This window comes from Triticum aestivum, chromosome 7B (assembly GCF_018294505.1).
Source record: "Triticum aestivum cultivar Chinese Spring chromosome 7B, IWGSC CS RefSeq v2.1, whole genome shotgun sequence".
Taxonomy (NCBI): Eukaryota; Viridiplantae; Streptophyta; class Magnoliopsida; order Poales; family Poaceae; genus Triticum; species Triticum aestivum.
In genome coordinates this window covers 355054357-355075125 of record NC_057813.1, presented here as the reverse complement: position 1 = coordinate 355075125, position 20769 = coordinate 355054357, and the positions used below count along the sequence as shown (strand labels likewise).

The window sequence follows — 20769 nt, the reverse complement described above, 5'->3', positions numbered from 1 at the left end:
AACTCCAAAAAATATTCTATAAGGCGAGTTTAACGCTCCTCCGTGGACCTGTTTTGAGCCTTCTTCTAGGACTCAAAGTGTGAAACTCACAAGTGTGGATCTAAAACCGACTCGTATTGACGTTCCTCCGGGATAAGAATGGCATCTCTCTAAGAGAACAGTCCATGTGTCAATCCGGTCGCACAGATTTAATGACACACCCATACTCAGATCATGAGTTAGACCTCTCCCGAGAGATGAACGAATGTCACCAAGTTGCTCCTCATAGACACTTACCTCGATTAGTCGGGAAGCATGGTGCCGGAATCTATTGAGATTTTGTTCAAACCTTGGTTGTCTGAAAGCACGGCGACATGTACCGAGTATTTCTGTAATCACTCGGACCAAACTGTGTCTTACACCAACTCGTTCTGCAAAATCGCAATCGATTCGGGGGCTAATGTTGGGGATATACATAACAGGTAGGCCCACGAAGGGTCGAAATATCATGAAGCATGGGGTCCACACAACATGTGGGTCCAGGTCAATTTCATACAGACACACTATCCACTCGGACAAGCAGCATGCCATCCACTCGACCAAGCAACATATCATCCACTCGGATGACGGTTCACCACTCGACCGTACGACTTACTCGGATATACGAAGACCAGCAGGCAGCAAGGCAGTCGGCATCTTTCTAATAGTGAGGGCTTAATAGCGGGCTGGCATTATGGCATTCATACCCCACTTTGTAACATAGGAGGTGAGGGGGTGGCGCACTCTATATAAGCCACCCCCCACCACTAGACAGGGGGCTCTGCTTCCACCTCTCTCTCTTTTCACCATTGGTCTCAGGACTTAAGCTCAGGCATGGGGATCCGTCCCTCTCGCTCACACACATTGTAATCTCCGGATATATACTCAGATAAAACAAAGCCTCTCCGGAGCACGAGACGTAGGGTTGTTATCTCCACCGTGAGAGGCCCGAACTCGCTAAAACCACCGTGTCACCCATATGCATCTCGATAGATCATGCTCCGTTATACTACCCCTATTCTACTGTCAGACTTAGAACCACGACAGGCGAAGTCCTAGTCAGGCACGGCCCAGCTAGGTCGGTTGACTTTTTTCTAAAAAAACGACGTGCAGAAAAAGAAAGAAAAGAAATACTAAACAGACTCCAAAAATTCCGAAATAAATTTTCCCCGTCCTCTAAAAATAAGCCGGACAAGATGACATTTATTTGGGCCTAAAATGCAATTTTAAAAAACGCACATTTTTCCTAATTCAAATAAAATAGTGATAAAACTTCGAAATAAAATCTTATTCGATTTTATTATCAAATCTCCAATATTTCTTTATTTTGGGGAAGTCATTTTATTCCCTCTCTTTTATATTTTTATAAAATAAATATATGAAGATAAAATAATTAAAATCAAAAGATCCTCTTTTCAAAATTTGAGAAAAACTCAAATGTGAAAATAACGAAATCGCCAACTTCCTCCGTGGGTCCTTGAGTTGCGTAGAATTTCTAGGATCAAGCCAAAATGCAATAAAAATATGATATGCAAAGATGATCTAATGTATAACATTCCAAATTGAAAATTTGGGATGTTACAAACCTACCCCCCTTAAGATGAATCTCACCCTCGGGATTCGGGTTGGCTAGAAAATAGGTGAGGATGGTCCTTTCGTAGGTCTTCCTCTCACTCCCAAGTGGCTTCCTCCTTGGTATGGTGGCTCCACTGAACTTTGCAGAACTTGATAACCTTGTTGCGTGTGACTCTGCTGGCAAACTCGAGAATCTTGATTGGGTTCTCTTCGTAGGTCAAATCGCTATCCAACTGAATCATTTCCAGTGGCACTGTATCTCTCAGAGGAAAATCGGCCATCTCCGTGTGGCACTTTTTCAGCTGGGAAACGTGGAACACATCGTGAACTCCTGACAATCCTTTAGGCAACTCCAGCTTGTAAGCAACTTCTCCCATACGTTCCAAAACTTTGTATGGTCCCATAAAACGTGGTGCTAACTTTCCCTTAACTCCAAAACGCTTAACTCCTCGAAGTGGGGACACTTGAAGATAAACTCTGTCTCCGACTTCGTAAACTGTCTCCTTGCGTTTAGAATTCGCATAGCTCTTTTGCCTAGACTGGGATACCTTGAGCCTATCGCGAATCAGCTTAACCTTCTCTTCAGACTCCTTAATCAAATCTGGTCCAAACAACTGACGATCTCCAACTTCGTCCCACAACAACGGTGTCCTGCACCTCCTTTCGTACAAAGCTTCAAAAGGGGCCATCTTCAAACTAGATTGATAACTGTTGTTGTAAGAGAACTCCGCATATGGCAAATTGTCGTCCCAACTAGATCCATAATCTAGCGCACAAGCTCTCAACATGTCCTCCAGAATCTGATTGACTCTCTCGGTCTGTCCATCTGTCTGTGGATGAAAGGTTGTACTGAACTCTAGTCTGGTACCCAAAGTTTCGTGCAACTGATTCCAGAACTTTGAGGTAAACTGGGTTCCTCTATCTGATACAATGGTCCTCGGAACTCCATGCAGACATACGATCCTGGTCATGTATATCTTTGCCAACTTAGCACTGGTGTAAGTGGTCTTCACTGGGATGAAATGAGCTACCTTCATCAAATGATCAACTACAACCCATATCGAGTCATAGCCTGAACATGTCCTAGGCAATCCCGTGATAAAATCCATGCCTAGGTTATCCCACTTCCATTCGGGTATCGGCAATGGCTGTAGAAATCCTGCTGGCTTCTGATGCTCTGCCTTCACTCTCTAACATACATCACAAACTGCTACATACTCCGCAATATCCTTCTTCATTCCGGTCCACTAGAAAGTGTCCTTCAAATCCAGATACATCTTTGTGTTTCCTGGGTGAATCGAATACGACGAATCATGGGCCTCCTGCAGAATCAACTTCCTGATCTCCGGGTCATTAGGCACATAAATGCGGTCCTCAAACCATAAGGTATCGTGCTCATCCTCACGAAATCCCTTAGCTTTTCCTTTGCTCATCTTCTCCTTTATCCCGGCAATCTCCTTGTCGGTATTCTGAGCTTCTCTGATCTTATCCATCAACGTAGACTGAATCTCCAATGCTGCTAGATAGCCTCTCAGAACTATCTCCAAACATAGCTCGCGAAGATCATCGGCTAACTCCTTGGGTAACTCTCCGGTCATGAGTGTGTTGACATGACTCTTGCGGCTCAATGCATCGGCTACTACATTAGCCTTTCCTGGATGATAATGCAATCTCATATCATAATCCTTAATGAGCTCCAACCATCTCCTTTGCCTGAGATTCAACTCCTTCTGTGTGAAAATGTACTTCAAACTCTTGTGATCCGTGTACACCTCACAATGGTTTCCGATGAGAAAATGTCTACATGTCTTCAACGCATGCACTACGGCTGCTAACTCCAAATCATGTGTGGTATAATTCAGCTCATGGGGCTTAAGCTGTCGTGAGGCGTAAGAAACAACGCTTCCTTCCTGCATAAGCACTGCTCCAAGTCCTCGACGAGAAGCGTCGCAATATACTTCATAATCCTTGCGCTAATCTGGCAGAATCAACACTGGTGATGTAACCAAACGTTTCTTCAACTCCTGAAAACTAGCCTCACATTCCTCAGTCCATTTGAACTTGGTGTCCTTCTTCAACAACTCCGTCATGGGTTTTGCAATCTTTGAGAAATTCTCAATGAACCTTCGGTAGTATCCTGTGAGTCCAAGAAAACTCCGAATCTCTCCAACTGACATGGGGGCTTCCCAATTTGTCACAGTGACAACTTTGGTGGGGTCTACTGCTATGGATATCACATGTCTGAGGAATCCAACTTCCTTCAACCAAAACTCACACTTGCTGAACTTGGCATATAACTGATGTTCTCTGAGCTTTCCAAGTACCAAACGCAAATGCTCCTTATGCTCCTCTTCGTTCTTTGAGTAGACCAAAAAAATCATCAATGAACACTATGACGAACTTATCCAGAAACTCCATAAACACCTTGTTCATCATGTTCATAAAATAGGCAGGTGCGTTAGTCAGACCAAATGACATAACAGTATACTCATATAGCCCGTACCTTGTGGTAAAAGTTGTCTTAGGTATATCCTGCTCTCGAATCTTTAGCTGGTGGTATCCTGATCGCAGATCGATCTTGGAAAATACCTTAGCTCCTTGCAACTAGTCACACAGATCATTGATCATCGGCAGTGGGTACTTGTTCTTGATTGTCACTTCATTCAATCCTCGATAATCAACAACGATCCATCCTTCTTCTCCACTAGAAGCACTGGCGATCCCCAAGGTGACGAACTTGGGCGAATATAGCCTTTATCCAGTAACTCCTTAATCTGCTTCTTAATTTCCTCCAAATCTTTTGCGGGAATCCTGTACGGTCTCTTGGATATTGGCCCTGTGCCTGGCAAAAGCTCAATCAAAAACTCAATGTCTCTATCCGTGGCATGCCTGGCAACTCTTCTGGAAATACGTCAGGGAAATCCTTCACCACTGGTACTTCCTCCTGTACAACTCCTGATAAGGAATTTACTTGAGTCCTCTTCGGCACATGCCGGGATACCTACTTGATCCTTCTTCCTTCTGGGGTGGTAAGCAAAATCGACTTACTGGCGCATTCTATGTTCTCTCCATACTTCGATAACCAATCCATGCCTAATATAACATCCAATCCTTGTGACTCCAATACTATTAGGTCTGAGGGAAACACGTAGTTACCAATCCTTAATGGTAACCGATCACACCATAGGCTAGCCATATACTCTGTTCCTGGCGAGGTTAATAACATGGGTGACCTAAGGGCTTGGGTTGGCAGTTTATACTTATCCACAAATCCCCTTGATATGTATGAATGCGATGCACCAGTATCAAAAAGAACGATTGCAGTAAACGACTTAACCAAAAATTTACCTATTATTGCATCTGGCTGGGCTTCAACCTCCTCCACGTTAACGTGGTTCATCTGTCCCCTGTTGAAAGGGTTAGGCTTCTTCCCAGAGCTTCCATTGCCATTTCCATTCTTATCTTCAGGATATTCATTGCATAATGTCCAGTCTTCTGGCACTTATAGCAAGTGACGTGGCTCAAATCCTTCTTGGCTGGGGTTGCTGGGTGGGTACGGTTCTGACCGCTGCTTCCTCCATTCCCATTGCCATTCTTGGGGCCACTGTGGTTGATAGAGACGGGGGGTGTCCCGATCTTTCGATGAGATGATAACTATCGATTTGGTGAAGATGACTTTGAAGATCCGACTACAAACGTGCACGACGTTGCGCCTTAGCAATCGTTAAACCAACTCCGAGAGGTTATTGACCACGCCGGAGCACAGTCAACCTGACCACGAAGGTCTATTCCTGCAAGCAATCGAAGAACAAGAAAGAATATGATAAAAGCAATCCGAATATTGCGAGTATATATGAAGTATTGATAAAGGTGGGATCCGTAAGCGGTCTTGGTCTGGTCGTTGGACACAAACGAAGTACACGAAGTTGCAATGGCTAACTTTTAACTAAACAAATCCCAAGGAAAAAGTTACTAGATGGATCTAATTATATAGGAGCAAGGGGTGGCGGCCAAGGAGGTGGGAGAACGTCCCAAGGCAGCCTAAAACCAACCCTAGGTCGTACAAGGCTCATGGGCCCAAGTGGAGGTGATGCAACACCTTTGGACTTGTTGTTTGACTCGGATTCTGCTGCAGCGTTTGATTGTTTTGTTGATAGCTCAATGCTCCGGACGAATTTGAAAGTGAATCCAATTGGGCTGGAAAGATCACGAAATCTACTTTCCAACAAAAAAAGAATCACCCAATTCGGAGTTCGTATGAAAATGTTGTTGGTGTTTTGAGTCAGGTATGTTTGTGCAGTCCGAATCTGAATCCAGAACGTGAGAGACTTGGACTCTATCTTCTCTTGGCCCAAAAGTGACGTGAGAGGACTTTTTGAATAGAACCTAAACTTCTCCTTTTTCCTAATCTTCATATGTGGATTGTACAAATGTCCCATACACCTGCAATTAGACAAAACACAAAAGTGCGTGAAGTATTTTTGTTCTGGATAACATAAATAGATTATTGAATAGTTTGCACTAGAAATCACCTGACAAATATGCATGTATGCAATATTTTTGGTCGTATCCAAGGTAGTCATGTCCTCATCATCCTGCCCTTCTTGAAAACAAAGCCGTCCTCGGCGTTGCTTAATCTGAAATGTGGCTAACAAAAGAGACAATGTGTACATGTTGTATATGAATATGTCATCCATTTTTACTTCCCTTTGTTTTTGCACATATGACACATATATGCAAGAGTAACTTTCATAGTTCATAAAATATAAAGCCAAAATATTATCATAAGAAGAAGAAAGCACGAAAATATTGCAACTTAGTTTGCACATATAAGTGAAGCTCTTATTCATTTCAAAAGATTGACAATATTCATCATTAAACAATCCCAACATTGGAGAATAAAGCTTACGTGCATCAAATTTACATGCTACAACATGCTTAAATAAGAAAACATGCAATAAATCATTTGACACAGAATGATCACCAAGATTAGAGGTCATATCAAAATGATTAAACATTGGCACAATTATTTTGAAATGTATTTGATCCAAATCTGATTTATTTCCTGATTCACATGGTTCTTTGACATCAACATGTAATTCAATGGGCGCACTCAAAATTGTTGGTATTTCAGTTGTTTGATCACATGATGCATTCATGACAATAACATGATTCTCTAAAATAGGTGGTGTGCTCAAATCAATAGGTAACTCAACACATGATGTATTTAAGTTAATTAGGCATGCACCATTCTCATGTGAAATTATATCATCAATACCTTTACTGTTACCTTGTCGCAAAGACGTAGCTGATGTAGGTATGGACAATGACCATGTACCATACCCTTGAGATGATGTTGCACTCACAATCTGAGGTGTGGCTGCTCTAGTAGGTGCAACAGTGGAGTAACCGACCGATGGTAGTGAGCATGAATTGGAATAGTAGTTGTTGTAGTCACTCAATGCATCCTCATGTAACTGTCTCTCAAAGGTACAAGCACGAACATACATACCAGTAATGCAACGAGGAATATACTGAAATCTTGCTTGAATATCATGGTTCAAACCACCAAAAAATATATTCATTGTATCATCCTCAGATTCTTCTATGTCACAATGATGCATATAAGATTTGAACTCTTGGTAGTAAGCATAAACAGTGTTACTGCCTTTTTTTAATTTTTCCAATTTGCGAAGCAATTCACGACGATAGTAAGGAGGAAAAAATTATTGTCTCATTACAGCTTTCAAAACTTTCCAAGTTGTGGGTTGGTTATTAATGTTTTTCTTACTATGTACACTCCATCAAACAGAAGCAAAACCAGTAAATGCTCTAGTGGTAGCTCGTACTCTCTCAAGTTCAGAAAAATCATGGTGACTAAAAACTTCTTCTAATTCAACCTCCCAAGCTAGATAAATAGCAGGATTAAATCTACCCTCAAATGATGGTAAAGAGATAACCTGATCATATGCTTGTGTGTGTTGTTCCAACTCTCGTGATGGTGAAGATGTGTCCGTCATCCAAGAACTTCTATCTTGGGAACTTGTCATGATTAGTAGAAACAAGAAACAAAATTTGAGAATAATGCTCCTATGAACTACTAGGATGTGGTTGTAAAGTGCTCACAGTAAAGCAAATATCAATATCTTACAAGTTCTTACCATGCGGCAGGTGGTGACAAGCAACCAGCGGTGTCAAGTAACTCTGAAGATTGTGTAAAGCGATTGCCAGGGGAACATACGTATACACGGTGTAGAAATATGTGGAGCTGGGTTGGCTATATATGGTAGCAAAAAATTAGCAATAATCAATTCAAATATGCAATGTTGAATAAACGCCCAACGACGGTACTGTACTGGTCCTAGGTTAGACCGGACTAAAGACGCGAGCCTAGAACACTAATGAGGTCACGGCGTAGCACAACTAGCATCAATGAAGGATACTAAGTAGCTCTTGACAGCAAGATATAAGTGAAGATCACAATGGCAGTGAAGATAATGATGAAAAATAACTGCCAAGCAGGATATACAACAACTCTCTCTCCAACTGTCCTCTTGAAAAGTTTGAGCCAATTTTCTGATAAATTCTTTCAAAGAATGCTACTAACTCAAGCTTTCCAATGCAAAAACAACCACTGAATTCCGAGTTGATATGAGGAGTCAAAAAATTCTAAAACCTGCTTGAAAAACTGGAATAAGTTGTGTCCGCAAACTTCGGAGGGCAAAAAGACCTATTTAGAAGCCGATTTTGAGGTGTCAAATATTGAACTAGCTTCTGAAACTATTTAGATGCAGCTCGTCGCTAGCTTTCATTTGAGTACTCGCGGAGCCAAAATAGACTTCGTATGAGAAAGTTATGCCTGTTTTACTGAACAGTGCACAAAACAGATTCCAATCCGAATTCAGCTACGAGATTGAGTCTAGATAGATCCGAATTTTGTTTTTTTTTTCTCTCTTTTTTTTCCTCGCACTTTTTTTTATTTCTCTTTTTTTCTTTCCTTTTTCTCTCTTTTTTTTGTCTATCTTTTTTTCTCTCTCTCTTTCCAAAACAAACTAGATAAGATGCAGATTGGAGTAAGCGAAGATGTGAACGATCTCAATTATGATTACGACAATGAACGGTGGGTAGCACATGGTGGAAATTGATGGATGGGTGGTGGACAGCGGAAGGGATGCAGCGGCGGGGTGACTAATGTGAACAGAACTCAAAACTCTAAAGGACTAGACACTAAGACCAGCAACTCGACACGGCGATGCAACCGATAATTCAATAATGCAAACAATGAAAAGAAAATTGCAAAGGCTTGGACTAGCTAGGACAAAGGAGGAATAGATCTAACTTTTTTTGTGGCTTTTTCTTGGACAATAGGTAAGAAAATAAATCGAATCTAGGGATAACTGGAAATTCTCACCGAGCAACCTGAAAACTGATACCACTTGATAGAGGCGGGGGGTGTCTCGATCTTTCGATGAGATGATAACTATCGATTTGGTGAAGATGACTTTGACGATCCGACTACAAACGTGCACGACGTTGCGCCTTAGCAATCGCTAAACCAACTCCGAGAGGTTATTGACCACGCCGGAGCACAGTCAACCTGACCACGAAGGTCTATTCCTGCAAGCAATCGAAGAACAAGCAAGAATATGATAAAAGCAATCTGAATATTGCGAGTATATATGGAGTATTGATAAAGGTGGGGATCCGTAAGCGGTCTTGGTCTGATCGTTGGACACAAATGAAGTACACGAAGTTGCAATGGCTAACTTTTAACTAAACAAATCCCAAGGAAAAAGCTACTAGATGGATCAACTTATATATGAGCAAGGGGTGGCGGCCAAGGAGGTGGGAGAACGTCCCAAGGCAGCCTAAAACCAACCCTAGGTCGTGCAAGGCTCATGGGCCCAAGTGGAGGTGATGCAACACCTTTGGACTTGTTGTTTGACTCGGATTCTGCTGTAGCGTCTGATTGTTTCGTTGATATCTCAACGCTCTGGACGAATTTGAAGGTGAATCCAATTGGGCTGGAAAGAGCACGAAATCTACTTTCCAACAAAAAAGAATCACCCAATTCGGAGTCCGTATGAAAAAGTTGTTGGTGTTTTGAGTCAGGTATGTATGTGCAGTCTGAATCTGAATCCAGAACATGAGAGACTTGGACTCTATCTTCTCTTGGCCCAAAAGTGATGTGAGAGGACTTTTTGAATAGAACCTAAACTTCTCCTTTTCCCTTTATCTTCATATGTGGATTGTACAAATGTCCCATACACCTGCAATTAGACAAAACACAAAAGTGCGTGAAGTATTTTTGTTCTGAATAACGTAAATAGATTATTGAATAGTTTGCACTAGAAATCACCTGACAAATATGCATGTATGCAATATTTTTGGTCGTATCCAAGGTAGTCATGTCCTCATCAGTGGTTGTGCGAACTTCCTCCATTATGATTGTGGCCTCCATGGGTATATTGAAAAGGTCCTCCCGAGTTCGGGGTAAAACGAGGCTTCTGCTGAGCTCCAGATTGTACTTCCCTTGTCCATACTTCCTCTTGCAGCTGTCAATCTGCTGCTGCTTCCCTTCAATCATGAGAGCTCTATCTACCAACTCCTGGTAGTTGTTAAAAGTTGCCACCATCAACTGCATACTCAACTCATCATTCAGTCCTTCCAGAAGCTTCTCCTGCTTAGTTGCATCTGTAGCAACGACATCTAGGGCATAACATGCTAGCTTACTAAAATCATCCACATACTTGCCAACTGTACATCCTCCTTGGCGCAAGTTGGGAAACTCGCGCTTCTTCATGGCCATAGCTCCTGCTGAAACATGGGCAGTACGGAAAGCCTGCTGAAACTGATCCCATGTGACAGTGTCGATGGGGTAAGTGGCTGTGAAATTCTCCCACCATGATGTTGCGGGTCCATCAAGCTGATGTGCGGCAAAACGCACCCTCTCCGCATCAGTGCATCCTGCAGTGGTCAACTCCCTTCCAATCTTGCAGAGCCAATCATCTGCAACTATCGGCTCGGTGCTACTAGAGAACACCGGCGGATTAAGCCACAAGAAACGGGCTAAGTGGTCAACAGGTGGTGGTGGTGGTGGGTTTTTGTTGTTGTTGTTCCCCTGATTCTGATTCTGGACTAGTATCTGCATCAATGCATTCTGTTGCTGGATCAACTGAGTGAGCTCCGATGGGGAAGCAAATCCATTGTCACGTCTCGGAGGCATCTGAGAGTTTAGAAAAGATGAGAAAATAGAATAGAATGAGGTCTAGAGAGAAAACACTACCCATATGCACATGAGATAAACACAAACATATCACTTCAATCAATTCAAACAAGGGCAAACAACGGTCTAACTATCATTACAAAAGTGCTTGGACTATACTCCCTCCATTCCTCAATATAAGGTGTATTATTTTTCTAAAAAGTCAAACTTCTCTAAGTTTGACCAAGTTTATAGACAAAAATATCAATATCTAGAATACCAAATCATTATCACTAGATTCATCATGAACTTTTACATTTTATATATTTAGTATTATAAATCTTTATATATTTCGCTATAAAGTTGGTCAAACATAGGTAACAATTGACTTTTTGAAAAACTAATACACCTTATATTTAAGAACGGAGGGAGTACTATATACATGGGGGAATACTACTACTGTCATGGTGGTCGACTAGAAAAATTGATCGGTCGAAGACTCCATAATATCTGCTCCAGCTTCATCAACAAAGTCATCATCACTATCGTCGGGGTCCGAGTCGGTGTCGTCGATGATGATGTAGTTCTCCGGGTAAGTGGAATCGTCGTCATCTCCTCTTGGCGCGGGGTATCCCATAAATACTTTTAGCTTCTTCTTCAGATCATCATTTTTCTCCACGAGTATCGGTCATTTCCTCCTCATATCCATCGTGTGTAGACTTTAGTTCTTCCTTCAGCTCGATGATCTTGGTCATTGCCTTCTTCAGATCTATCATGCCTGCGCATATCTGGTTCTCCTGGCGACGAATGTGCTGGTTTAACTCCTGGATGAAAGCTGCAATAGATCTATCCTTCCTGGTGCTGATCATCTCCCATTGCTCATCTCGGCGCCCACAAATCTGATAGATAGTATCCTTGAGATTCTTATGGTAAACTTCTCCAATGCGTCCCATGGTGATGTGGGCTGCCATGCTCTTTTCTAGACTCCAGGTTGGTGCATCAAAGGAAAACTCTATGGGCTCAGTGACTGGCATGAACGTTATTCCTAGAACTTGAACTTGAATCATCCAACGCTCCTCTTCTGGCAAGGTGGCGATGTAGGTCCCGGTGAAGCTTGGTACTCCGATGTTTAGGTATCTAGTGACTTCCTTCAAGTGGCGTCCGAAGGGTGTATCTTCATCCGGTTGAGAGAACTTGTTCCTTGCATCCGCCATCCTAAAGAGTAGAAGAGGGAGAGGAGTTAGAAATGAGAAGAGAGTAGTGGTCTAGGGTTTTAGCTTAGTGGTCGTGTCCTACAGTCAGCGTGTGCTCTGATACCATCTTGTAGCGACCAGACCTCAAACAGTCTGATCTCTGTGCATCAGTGTCATCCCTGGATCGGTAATGCTGACACGCACAGTAATTGAAGGATTTATAACAGAGTAGCAATCACACACTTATTACATCGAATGTCTCAAAAGAGAACTTATTACAATAAATATGGCTTAAGGCCATCTAAATACGATAACAGTGGTAGGCTTGGAAGATAAAGCGAGTCCATCAACTCCAACGGCATCACTGAGTGAAAGATCATGACCTAAGGCACCTTACTCGTCGTCTGAAAAGTCTGCAACATGAACGTTGCAGCCTAAAAAACGGGTCACCACATGGAATATGCTGGCAATGTAACACATAGAGAGTGATGAACAGAATGATGTTATCACTACATGCATATATGGCTGGTGGAAAGCTCTATGGTTACAGTTTTGCATAAAGCCATTTTTTTCCTATAACAAAGGATTAAATTTTATTTAACTATCATGGTGGTTGTTAAACATTGAGAAGGTTCATCCAACTCAATCCCAATTAAGCATCATCATTAAACCCAACAAATTAAATTAAGTAACATGATGAGATTCACATGATAATCCAAGTACTAGATACTCAAAACGTCCATAACCGGGGACACGACTAACCATGATTAGTTTATACACTCTGCAGAGGTTTGCGCACTTTTCCCTGCAAGACTCGATCTCCTCCGTTGGATTTCTCACACTACAAGTTGTTTGAGAAACAGATGACCGAGACACAGTCTTTCAGAAACGTTAGCACCTTACGATGGGTAGACAGTACCACCTACATCCCCTACATCTGCTAGTCTACCACTCTAAGAGTTCACATGACTTCATCAACTATGCTAGAGCCCATAGTAGATTGCGGCTACACACAAAAGTTTCTAGCATGAAAAATCTCATGATCCCTTTGAACCTGGGTGGCAGTCCATAGGAGAATCACACGGTGCCCCGGGATTTCCAAAAATACAGGCAACACTGGGTTCCCCAGGTGCCTCAATCCACCCAGATGTGAATTAAAGTTGCCACCTTAAGTTGAACCATTAATTAACAATCTCACATCTATCATGGATACACTCATCCAATCCACGTCTACAAGCATAGGGTAGCAATATAATTAAACGTAGAATTAACTCCCAAAGGTTTGAAAACAAAGGACAATAGGTACTACCTCATCTACTTCCCAAAGCCCATATATTAATCAGATCCTAACCATGCAATTGTTTGGGGATTGATCTAATGCAATAAACTGGGTAGTAAAGAGGTATGATCAAAGTGTTACCTGTCTTGCTGATGATCCGTGAAACCTAGAGACTCGTAGTAGCACGCTGCGCACTCCGGGTACTCTATCGCAAACAAACAAGCATACAATAAGCACTCATCTAATGCACGGGTAAAACTCAAATAAGAGATCTAACCAGAAAGTTCAACTTAAGAACTCCGGTTTGCAAAAAAAAATCAAATCAAACGAAGCAATGAAACTCAAACGGCGAAAGAAACAAGCTTCGTTTACTAATCTGAACCTATGTCAAATTTTACAGTAGCAAAAACTTATTTAAGTTGATTAAACAGAAAGAGAGTTTCGAGATGAAACTCCAGGCGCTTGAATCGCCTGATTCCGATAAACGAGCGAAAAGTTATACTAAAACAAAAATCAGGGCAGAAATCGCGATCGAAAATAATCGCGGAAAACCCTGGAAAAAGAAAAACTGACGAACAGGCTAATGAACGAACGTTCGCTGTCTGCGACTAAATGGTGAAAACATTCGTTAAAATGAACGTACAGACGAACGTCCGCTAAATAAACTAAGTCGAGAAAAACCAACGAACTGATCTAAAAAAAATAAACCACGGAGAAAACCGCCGGCGGCGGCAAGGCGGGCTCCGGCGGGGCGGGACGGGCGTTGGCGGCGGCGACTCCGCGGGGAGGCGGGGTCAGCGGCTAGCGGATCCCGCTGCGGCGGCGGCGGCGGCGGGGTCGGCTGGGGCGGGGCTAGGGTTTGGGGGCGGCTCGGGCCTTCGCTTAAAAAGGCCGGCCGGGCAAAGTCCTAGTCGGGCACGGCCCGGCTAGGTCGGTTGACTTTAAAAAAAATCGACGTGCAAAAAAAGAAAGAAAAGAAATACTAAACGGACTATAAAAATCCTGAAATAAATTTTCCCCGTCCTTTAAAAATAAGCCGGACAAGATGAACATTTATTTGGGCCTAAAATGCAATTTTGAAATGCATATTTTTCCTAATTCAAATAAAATAGTGATAAACTCCGAAATAAAATCTTATTTGATTTTATTATTAAATCTCTAATATTTCTTTATTTTGAGAAAGTCATTTTATTCCCTCCCTTTGATTTTTTTTTATAAAAGAAATATACGAAGATAAAATAATTAAAATCAAAAGGTCCTCTTTTCAAAATTTGAGAAAAACTCAAATATGAAAATAACGAAATCTCAAACTCTCTCTGTGGGTCCTTGAGTTGCGTAGAATTTTTAGGATCAAGCCAAAATGCAATAAAAATATGATATGCAAAGATGATCTAATGTATAACATTTCAAATTGAAAATTTGGGATGTTACATTAACATTGTCATCTTACTGTATATTTTTTGTTTTATTATATTGTTGTGGCAAAAAGAATTATAAGAATACCCGGAAGCAAATTCCTAGCTCCGGCACTGAACCAGTCTCGGTCCACCACTCCACCAACGTAACAGTGTTGTTCGGGCTAGCAACACTCAGACTTAGAGCAAAGATATGCCCGAGTGTGATGTGTTAATGATTCAGGGGCCCTTTCTGAAATCAGATCAAGTGTGATGTGTTGTACTGGCTAAAAGGCCGACGCTAGGTGTTTTGTGTCAAAGTTCGTTGCAGATGGCATTATGGCAACTACCCCTGAACTTTGTGTTATTCCCTCTTCTTCTGTTTATGATCACACGGTTCTCATGCATGGTTAGAAAAAGAAAAGAAAAAATTATCACCATCGATAAAGGAGACGAGCAGCGAGCGGGACGCCACGCCAGGTCCACGGGCGACCAGGGTCAGAGCGACGCTGACTGCCTATTGGTCGCCGCATGTTTACTTTGCTGGCTTCGTCCAACTGTAGTGTAGGCTGATGTTTCTGATCCCACCCAACGTTATGTTCGTCACACCTGCTTACATGCAGAGTCTATCATTTGCTCAATTCACAAACGAAACAAATAAAATGTACTAGTACAGTTTACATTTGCAAAACGAAAGAAAAGTTTCATTAACGTTATTTGGCAACACAATGCGCGTTTCACTATGTAGTTGTGATTCTGTTGACTTGTCTCTCCACGTATACAGTATGTCAAGAAAATTACATAAATGGCCCAAAAGGGAAACTGTAATAATAAAGAATCCAAGGAATAAATGAAGCCGCCTGTTACATTCTCATCTCGAGGTCAGGGGTAACAGATTTCCTCTTCAATCTGTGTTCTGTTCGAACCTCGTGTTGCTCACCTGTATCACCTTCATCTTCACCGTCGGGGTCTTTTGGACCTAAGTTCAGATTTAGATCAGTTCCACCAACGAAATTTCCAGAATCTCGAACCTCATCTGATGCCTGAAACAGGAAAGTGTATATGCTCAATTCTCGATTCTTTTCTCTCTTAATAGAGGACTTCAAATATGAAAAACAAGCACACGAAATCATGTTTGCATGCAACCTATGGAAAGAGTACGATGGAAAATAGTCCTAGTTTTTTCCAGATGGATTGGGAAAATGGGATCTTATCTTGTTCTACTCTTACAAAGGTCTAGTTGATGGCAGTCCATTCACCCTCAGAAATAATTACCTATTAAGTCGTCAATAAATTAACTAGTATCAGAATTATTCAATGTACTAAACATATGTATCACGATCTTCGGACTGATCAACATTTTGAGATATTTTCTCATATTTGCAAAAGAGACTAAGATGACATACACATTTAACCAACCCATGCAATAAAAAACTCCTATAGAATACACGAGCATTTAACTTCTGTAGCAACACACAAGTATTTAGCTAGTTACCAAGAAAAGTATGTTGAGAAGAGCGGGACTACGACATTTACATATATTATCAGGTATATCACAAAGTTGATTAGTAGAGACCAAAACAAAGAAATTTTACAGAAACTTCATATCAATATTCCTCGAAAATGGCGTGGTATGGGCGTATGGCTGTGAGCTCATTCAGCCGCTGTGTTGATCCACACGAGCGACACGGATGGCGAACTATAACGCCACCGGACCACCTCTACCCCTCACCGCCACCAAGACGCACGCACGGGCTCACTTGGCCACCATGTTGCTCCACACGAACAACACGGGTAGCAAACTGTAGCCCCCGCCAGAGCACCTCATCCTTCGCCACCTCCTCTCCCCCTCGCCGCCACCAGGACGCGCTGCCGGGCAAAGCCGTGTTGCTTCACATAAACAAACACGGGTGGTGAACTCCAGCACCCCCCCCCCCCCCCCCCCCCCCCGACCGCCTCACCCTTCACCGCCACCGGGCAAAGCCGTGTTGCCTCCACACAAACAGACACGCGTGGCGAACTCTAGCCCACCTCACCCTTCGCCACCTCTCACCCCTTGCGGCCATGGCGGTGCTTCTATTTTGTTTGCGATTGCGGTTGTCTGCTGGCTGGCTTGTGCAGGGGCCGGTGCAGAAATGGTCACGCAGCGGCAGCACGTAGCCCTCGATGCGCCTCGGCGGGCGTGTCGTCATCGCTTGGGAGTGCGGCGCCTGGCTCACTGGCTGTAGCTGGTGCGCTGGAGCGGTGGTGCGTGGAGGCCAGGATGCAGCTGTTGGCGAGCTCGGTGCGCAGATCCGGCGTTGGCTCGTCTTCGTGCGCGGTGATGGCCGAGGTTGGGACGCGCATTCCCGGCGGGAGTGCTCCTTGGCAGCTCTCTGGCCATGGCTTGGTATGCTCTGGCTAGGTTGGGTGAGTGATTAGGAGGAGTTGCTCCTTACCCGACCGGCAGGACGCATGGATGCCATGGCAGCAGCCCCGGGATGTTGCTGCATACGCTTCACGGACATCTTGTGGTGATTCGTTGCAGCGACGGTGAGCTGCGAATCGAGACAGCGGCACGACGACGATGAGCTGTGGGTCGGAATGGTGGCGCAGCGGCGCTCATTCTTGGGGTTGGTTTAGGGAGCCATGGAAGGTTGTGGTGCTCAGGTGGTCTGGCGGCCGTGGTGGTGGTTGATGGTGGTGTCGAGTTGACTTGATGCAGTGTCATAGGGCATGGTGAACTGCTAGTGAATGCCAGAGCACCGATCTCAGTCGATGCCGGGAAGGACGGCATCCTAGGACGTTGTTCTCCTTGTTGGAGACATCGTCATGGAGCCCCTTCACCTACCTAGGCATTTGCATCTCGAGCTCTCCACGTGAAAGCCTAAGCTTCGGCTTTGGCCGGAGCGGGTGACGACGTTGTTCTTGTCGGTTTTTCCCTTGGGGGCGTCAACTTGGAGATCCGGTTTGGTGTAACGCGTTGGCGGTTGGTGTCGTCCCGCACCTTCGTCATCAGCTAGGCGGGTGCTTGCCTCAAGGCCGACGTGGAAGCCAGAGCGACGGCTCCGGAGGACGTATTTGTGCTGCTTGGCGTCGAGTCTAATGACTTAGGTGGCAGAGTCATCGGCATCATACACGGCGTTGGGTCCAGTGTGGAAGTCCATGCGGCAGTTGCGAAGTACGCCTTTGCATTGCTGGGTGTCGAATCTAGTCACTTGGGTGGCAGAGTCGTCGGCTTAACTGATACACAACCTTAGGACCGGCGTTTGTGCATTGCTGAGGTTTGTAAGCCGGAGCGGCGGCCCCGGGTCATCTGGTAGGGTGTAGACTCTGGTCACTTGGGTGACGGAGTCCTTGCCTCGCTTGGAATGCAACCTCGGGGCTAGTGTGGCATAGATTGTATCGGTTTCAGCCAATTTTCTTTATTAACTGGTCGATTCTCTTCTTCTATATGAAAAAGGCAGAGCTCATCCTGGCTTCTCAAAATAAAATATTCCTGGAAAATTATTTCCCAATGAACAAGGTTATTTTTATATAGTTATAACGTAGACCGAGTAGTACACATGACAATAGTGTAAATATGTCAGTACATCCATTGTTTACAAGCTGGTAAAGCGACCTAAGGTGAGCACCACCCGCTCCGACGCCTAAGCGCCGAAAGCGGGCATATTTCTAAGGCGCTGCCAGGGCGCCTTATCGCTCAAGCGATGCTTAAGAGTCTAAAGCAGAACGCCTTATAAACAATGAATATATCTTAAAATAACATCCGGACAAGCTAGAGGTTTAAACTTTTTTTTTTATTTTTAGAAAAGTGGTATGGTTTGGTGAACCACAGCTACCAAGGCATAAGATACATGAAGCGTGACGCTATTACCAACTATCTGCACAAAATAATGTAGCGCTCCTCGTGAGAGCGCACATGAATCATGATTGGATGCTAAATGATGAAATATTTCAAATAGTAAAGTGTTGGATGCTTTGCCGGGCAAAACTATTTGAGTCCTTATATAATAGCATATAATGTTTATATGAATCAAGAAAATGAAATTCAAAGAAGAGCAATGTTGTCACTTATTGTTGTAAAATGACATGAGATGCCACGTGTTGTCTAATGGTTGAATTTTAGTGAATTAATGAAGATAACCATTGATAACCATCACAAACTAGTTATACAACTAACTAAGTCCGATTTTACCTGGGACTCATCCATAAGTATATCATCCATATTAGTTTTCCCAATAGACTGCTCAGTTTCCGTAGATGAAGGTTCTCCATCATTAGCCTTGTTCTCATCATCAGATTTGGCAGATTCTTGCCTTTGATCTTGAACTACAGAAACCTGTAGGGTGGATAGACTCAGTACATGCCAACGACAAGGTATCAGGAAAATAAAGAGTAGAATACCAGAGTTTCAGAGGTAAATATTGTAACCAACAGTGATCCAATTTGTAAGTACAAGCATATGATGGAAAGGCGACAAGACAAGCGAATACAGATATACAATGAGCATTTACTTCTACATGAAGTTAATGTGTCCAAAGCTGAACTCGATAAAGGTGTCCATGACCCATGATAACTTGAAGATTATCAATAATATTTGAACTAAGCTAAACCAATGATAGTAGGGCGTTTCAATACTGGTGTTAAATTATCAAAGAAACTTGCTGATGATTCACCAAGAAACAACTAAGGTGCTATAGCTCAAAAGTTAGTACTCCCTCCGTCCGGAAATACTTGTCATCAAAATGAATAAAATGAGATGTATCTAGACGTATTTTAGTTCTAGATACGTCCCTTTTTATCGATTTTGATGACAAGTATTTTCGGACGGAGGGAGTATAAACTACAGTTTGAGAGCAGCGGATTATACTATATGCTTATGAACAACTAACACTTGTAGGAATAACTAACACTACAGGTTTAGCACTATGGAAAACACCACAGCTGTACAATTATCCAACTCGCAAACAAACAAAACAATCCTCTATATTTGCAGATCGATCCGACCATATGGTCTCATTTTGTTGCATATCCCATAATTCTCTTAACATAAGAGGTCAATTAGTACTTAAAGAGTTCAATTCAACCGAGATGAAAAAAATTACTTAACCAAAAGAAGCTAAAGATACATCCTGGCACCAAATCAAACCCATCGTACCACCAGAAAGTGACGACACCAAATAAGTACATGAGAATCCTCACCGGCACGTACAGCCGCCTTCTCGTGGCCGTCTTCGCCGGTGCCGTCTGCTCCTCATCTCGTTCGTTGGCGCCGTTCAGCGGGGTCCACTTGAACAGGATGAGGTTATTTCCACGAGATCCAGTCCCGGTGGAGGAGGCCGCGGCGGAGGTGGCCGTGGCCGTGGCGGCGGAGATGGTGACCCATTCCTTCCGCCACTTCCTAACAGGCCCGGTGAACGTCATCGCGGGGCCGTAACGGGCCGACGAGCGCCCTAACCGCGCGCCAACGCCCTCCATGGCAAGGAATTCCTGTGACGGCGGCGGCGGCGGCGGCGGCGGCGGCGGTGTTCTTCTGCCGCGAAGTGGGACCGAGCGCCGCGAATAATTAGGTTCAGGAAAATAATTCGTCGGGATGTAACACGAGGAAGGGGGTGATTTGGCCGATAATTGAGACCGGTTCGCAGCGACCGTGGAATCAGGGCATCTCCAACGCCCAAAACGGAGACCAGAAGCGGCGACGGACACGTCCGTGTCGACGGATGAAAAGTTGTCATCCAGCTTTTTTAGCAGGCATTTTTTTTTACATCAGTACAGACACATGCGCTCATATACACGTGCATACACTCACCCCTACGAAGGTAAATTTGACAAATTTGACCTTTGGACGAAATCAAATCACAGAATGAACTGTCCGTGAAATTATTTCACGCGGCTGACCTTTTTGTGTGACGCCCGACACGAAGGCGTCACACTATATTGTGCAACGCCTCATAGATAGACGCTACATGCCTGACCAACGTTGCATCCCAGACTGCCTAAAAATTGCTAAGTCATTGTGCAGAGCCTAAGAGCTAGGCGCTGCACTGTATAGTGTGGCGCCTAGCTCTCACGCACTGCACTAGTGGTTGCACTACAAAATGAAGCAACCACTAGTGCAACGCC

The 20769-nt window shown here is 43.5% G+C and overlaps 1 protein-coding gene across 1 annotated transcript; it reads right to left on the bottom strand.

The window, feature by feature from the left end:
* Nucleotides 1-15346: 15346 nt before the first annotated feature.
* Nucleotides 15347-20290, bottom strand: LOC123161638 (uncharacterized). The gene is made up of 3 exons (XM_044579449.1): nucleotides 19849-20290; nucleotides 18842-18985; nucleotides 15347-15707 (listed from the first exon to the last, which is right to left on the bottom strand). Exons 1-3 carry the CDS (start codon nucleotides 20122-20124, stop codon nucleotides 15528-15530), a joined length of 600 nt encoding a protein of 199 aa, XP_044435384.1. The 5' UTR covers nucleotides 20125-20290; the 3' UTR covers nucleotides 15347-15527.
* Between the last annotated feature and the right edge of the window lie 479 nt (nucleotides 20291-20769).

Bases quoted from the DNA above. Each gene is read 5' to 3' on its own strand.
- LOC123161638 (XM_044579449.1), bottom strand. From the start codon at position 20,124: ATGGAGGGCGTTGGCGCGCGGTTAGGGCGCTCGTCGGCCCGTTACGGC. The intron at 18,986-19,848 runs GTGAGGATTCTC...TCCACCCTACAG, and splicing joins GAAGGCGGCTGTACGTGCCG to GTTTCTGTAGTTCAAGATCA. The intron at 15,708-18,841 runs GTAAAATCGGAC...TTCCTGTTTCAG, and splicing joins TACTTATGGATGAGTCCCAG to GCATCAGATGAGGTTCGAGA.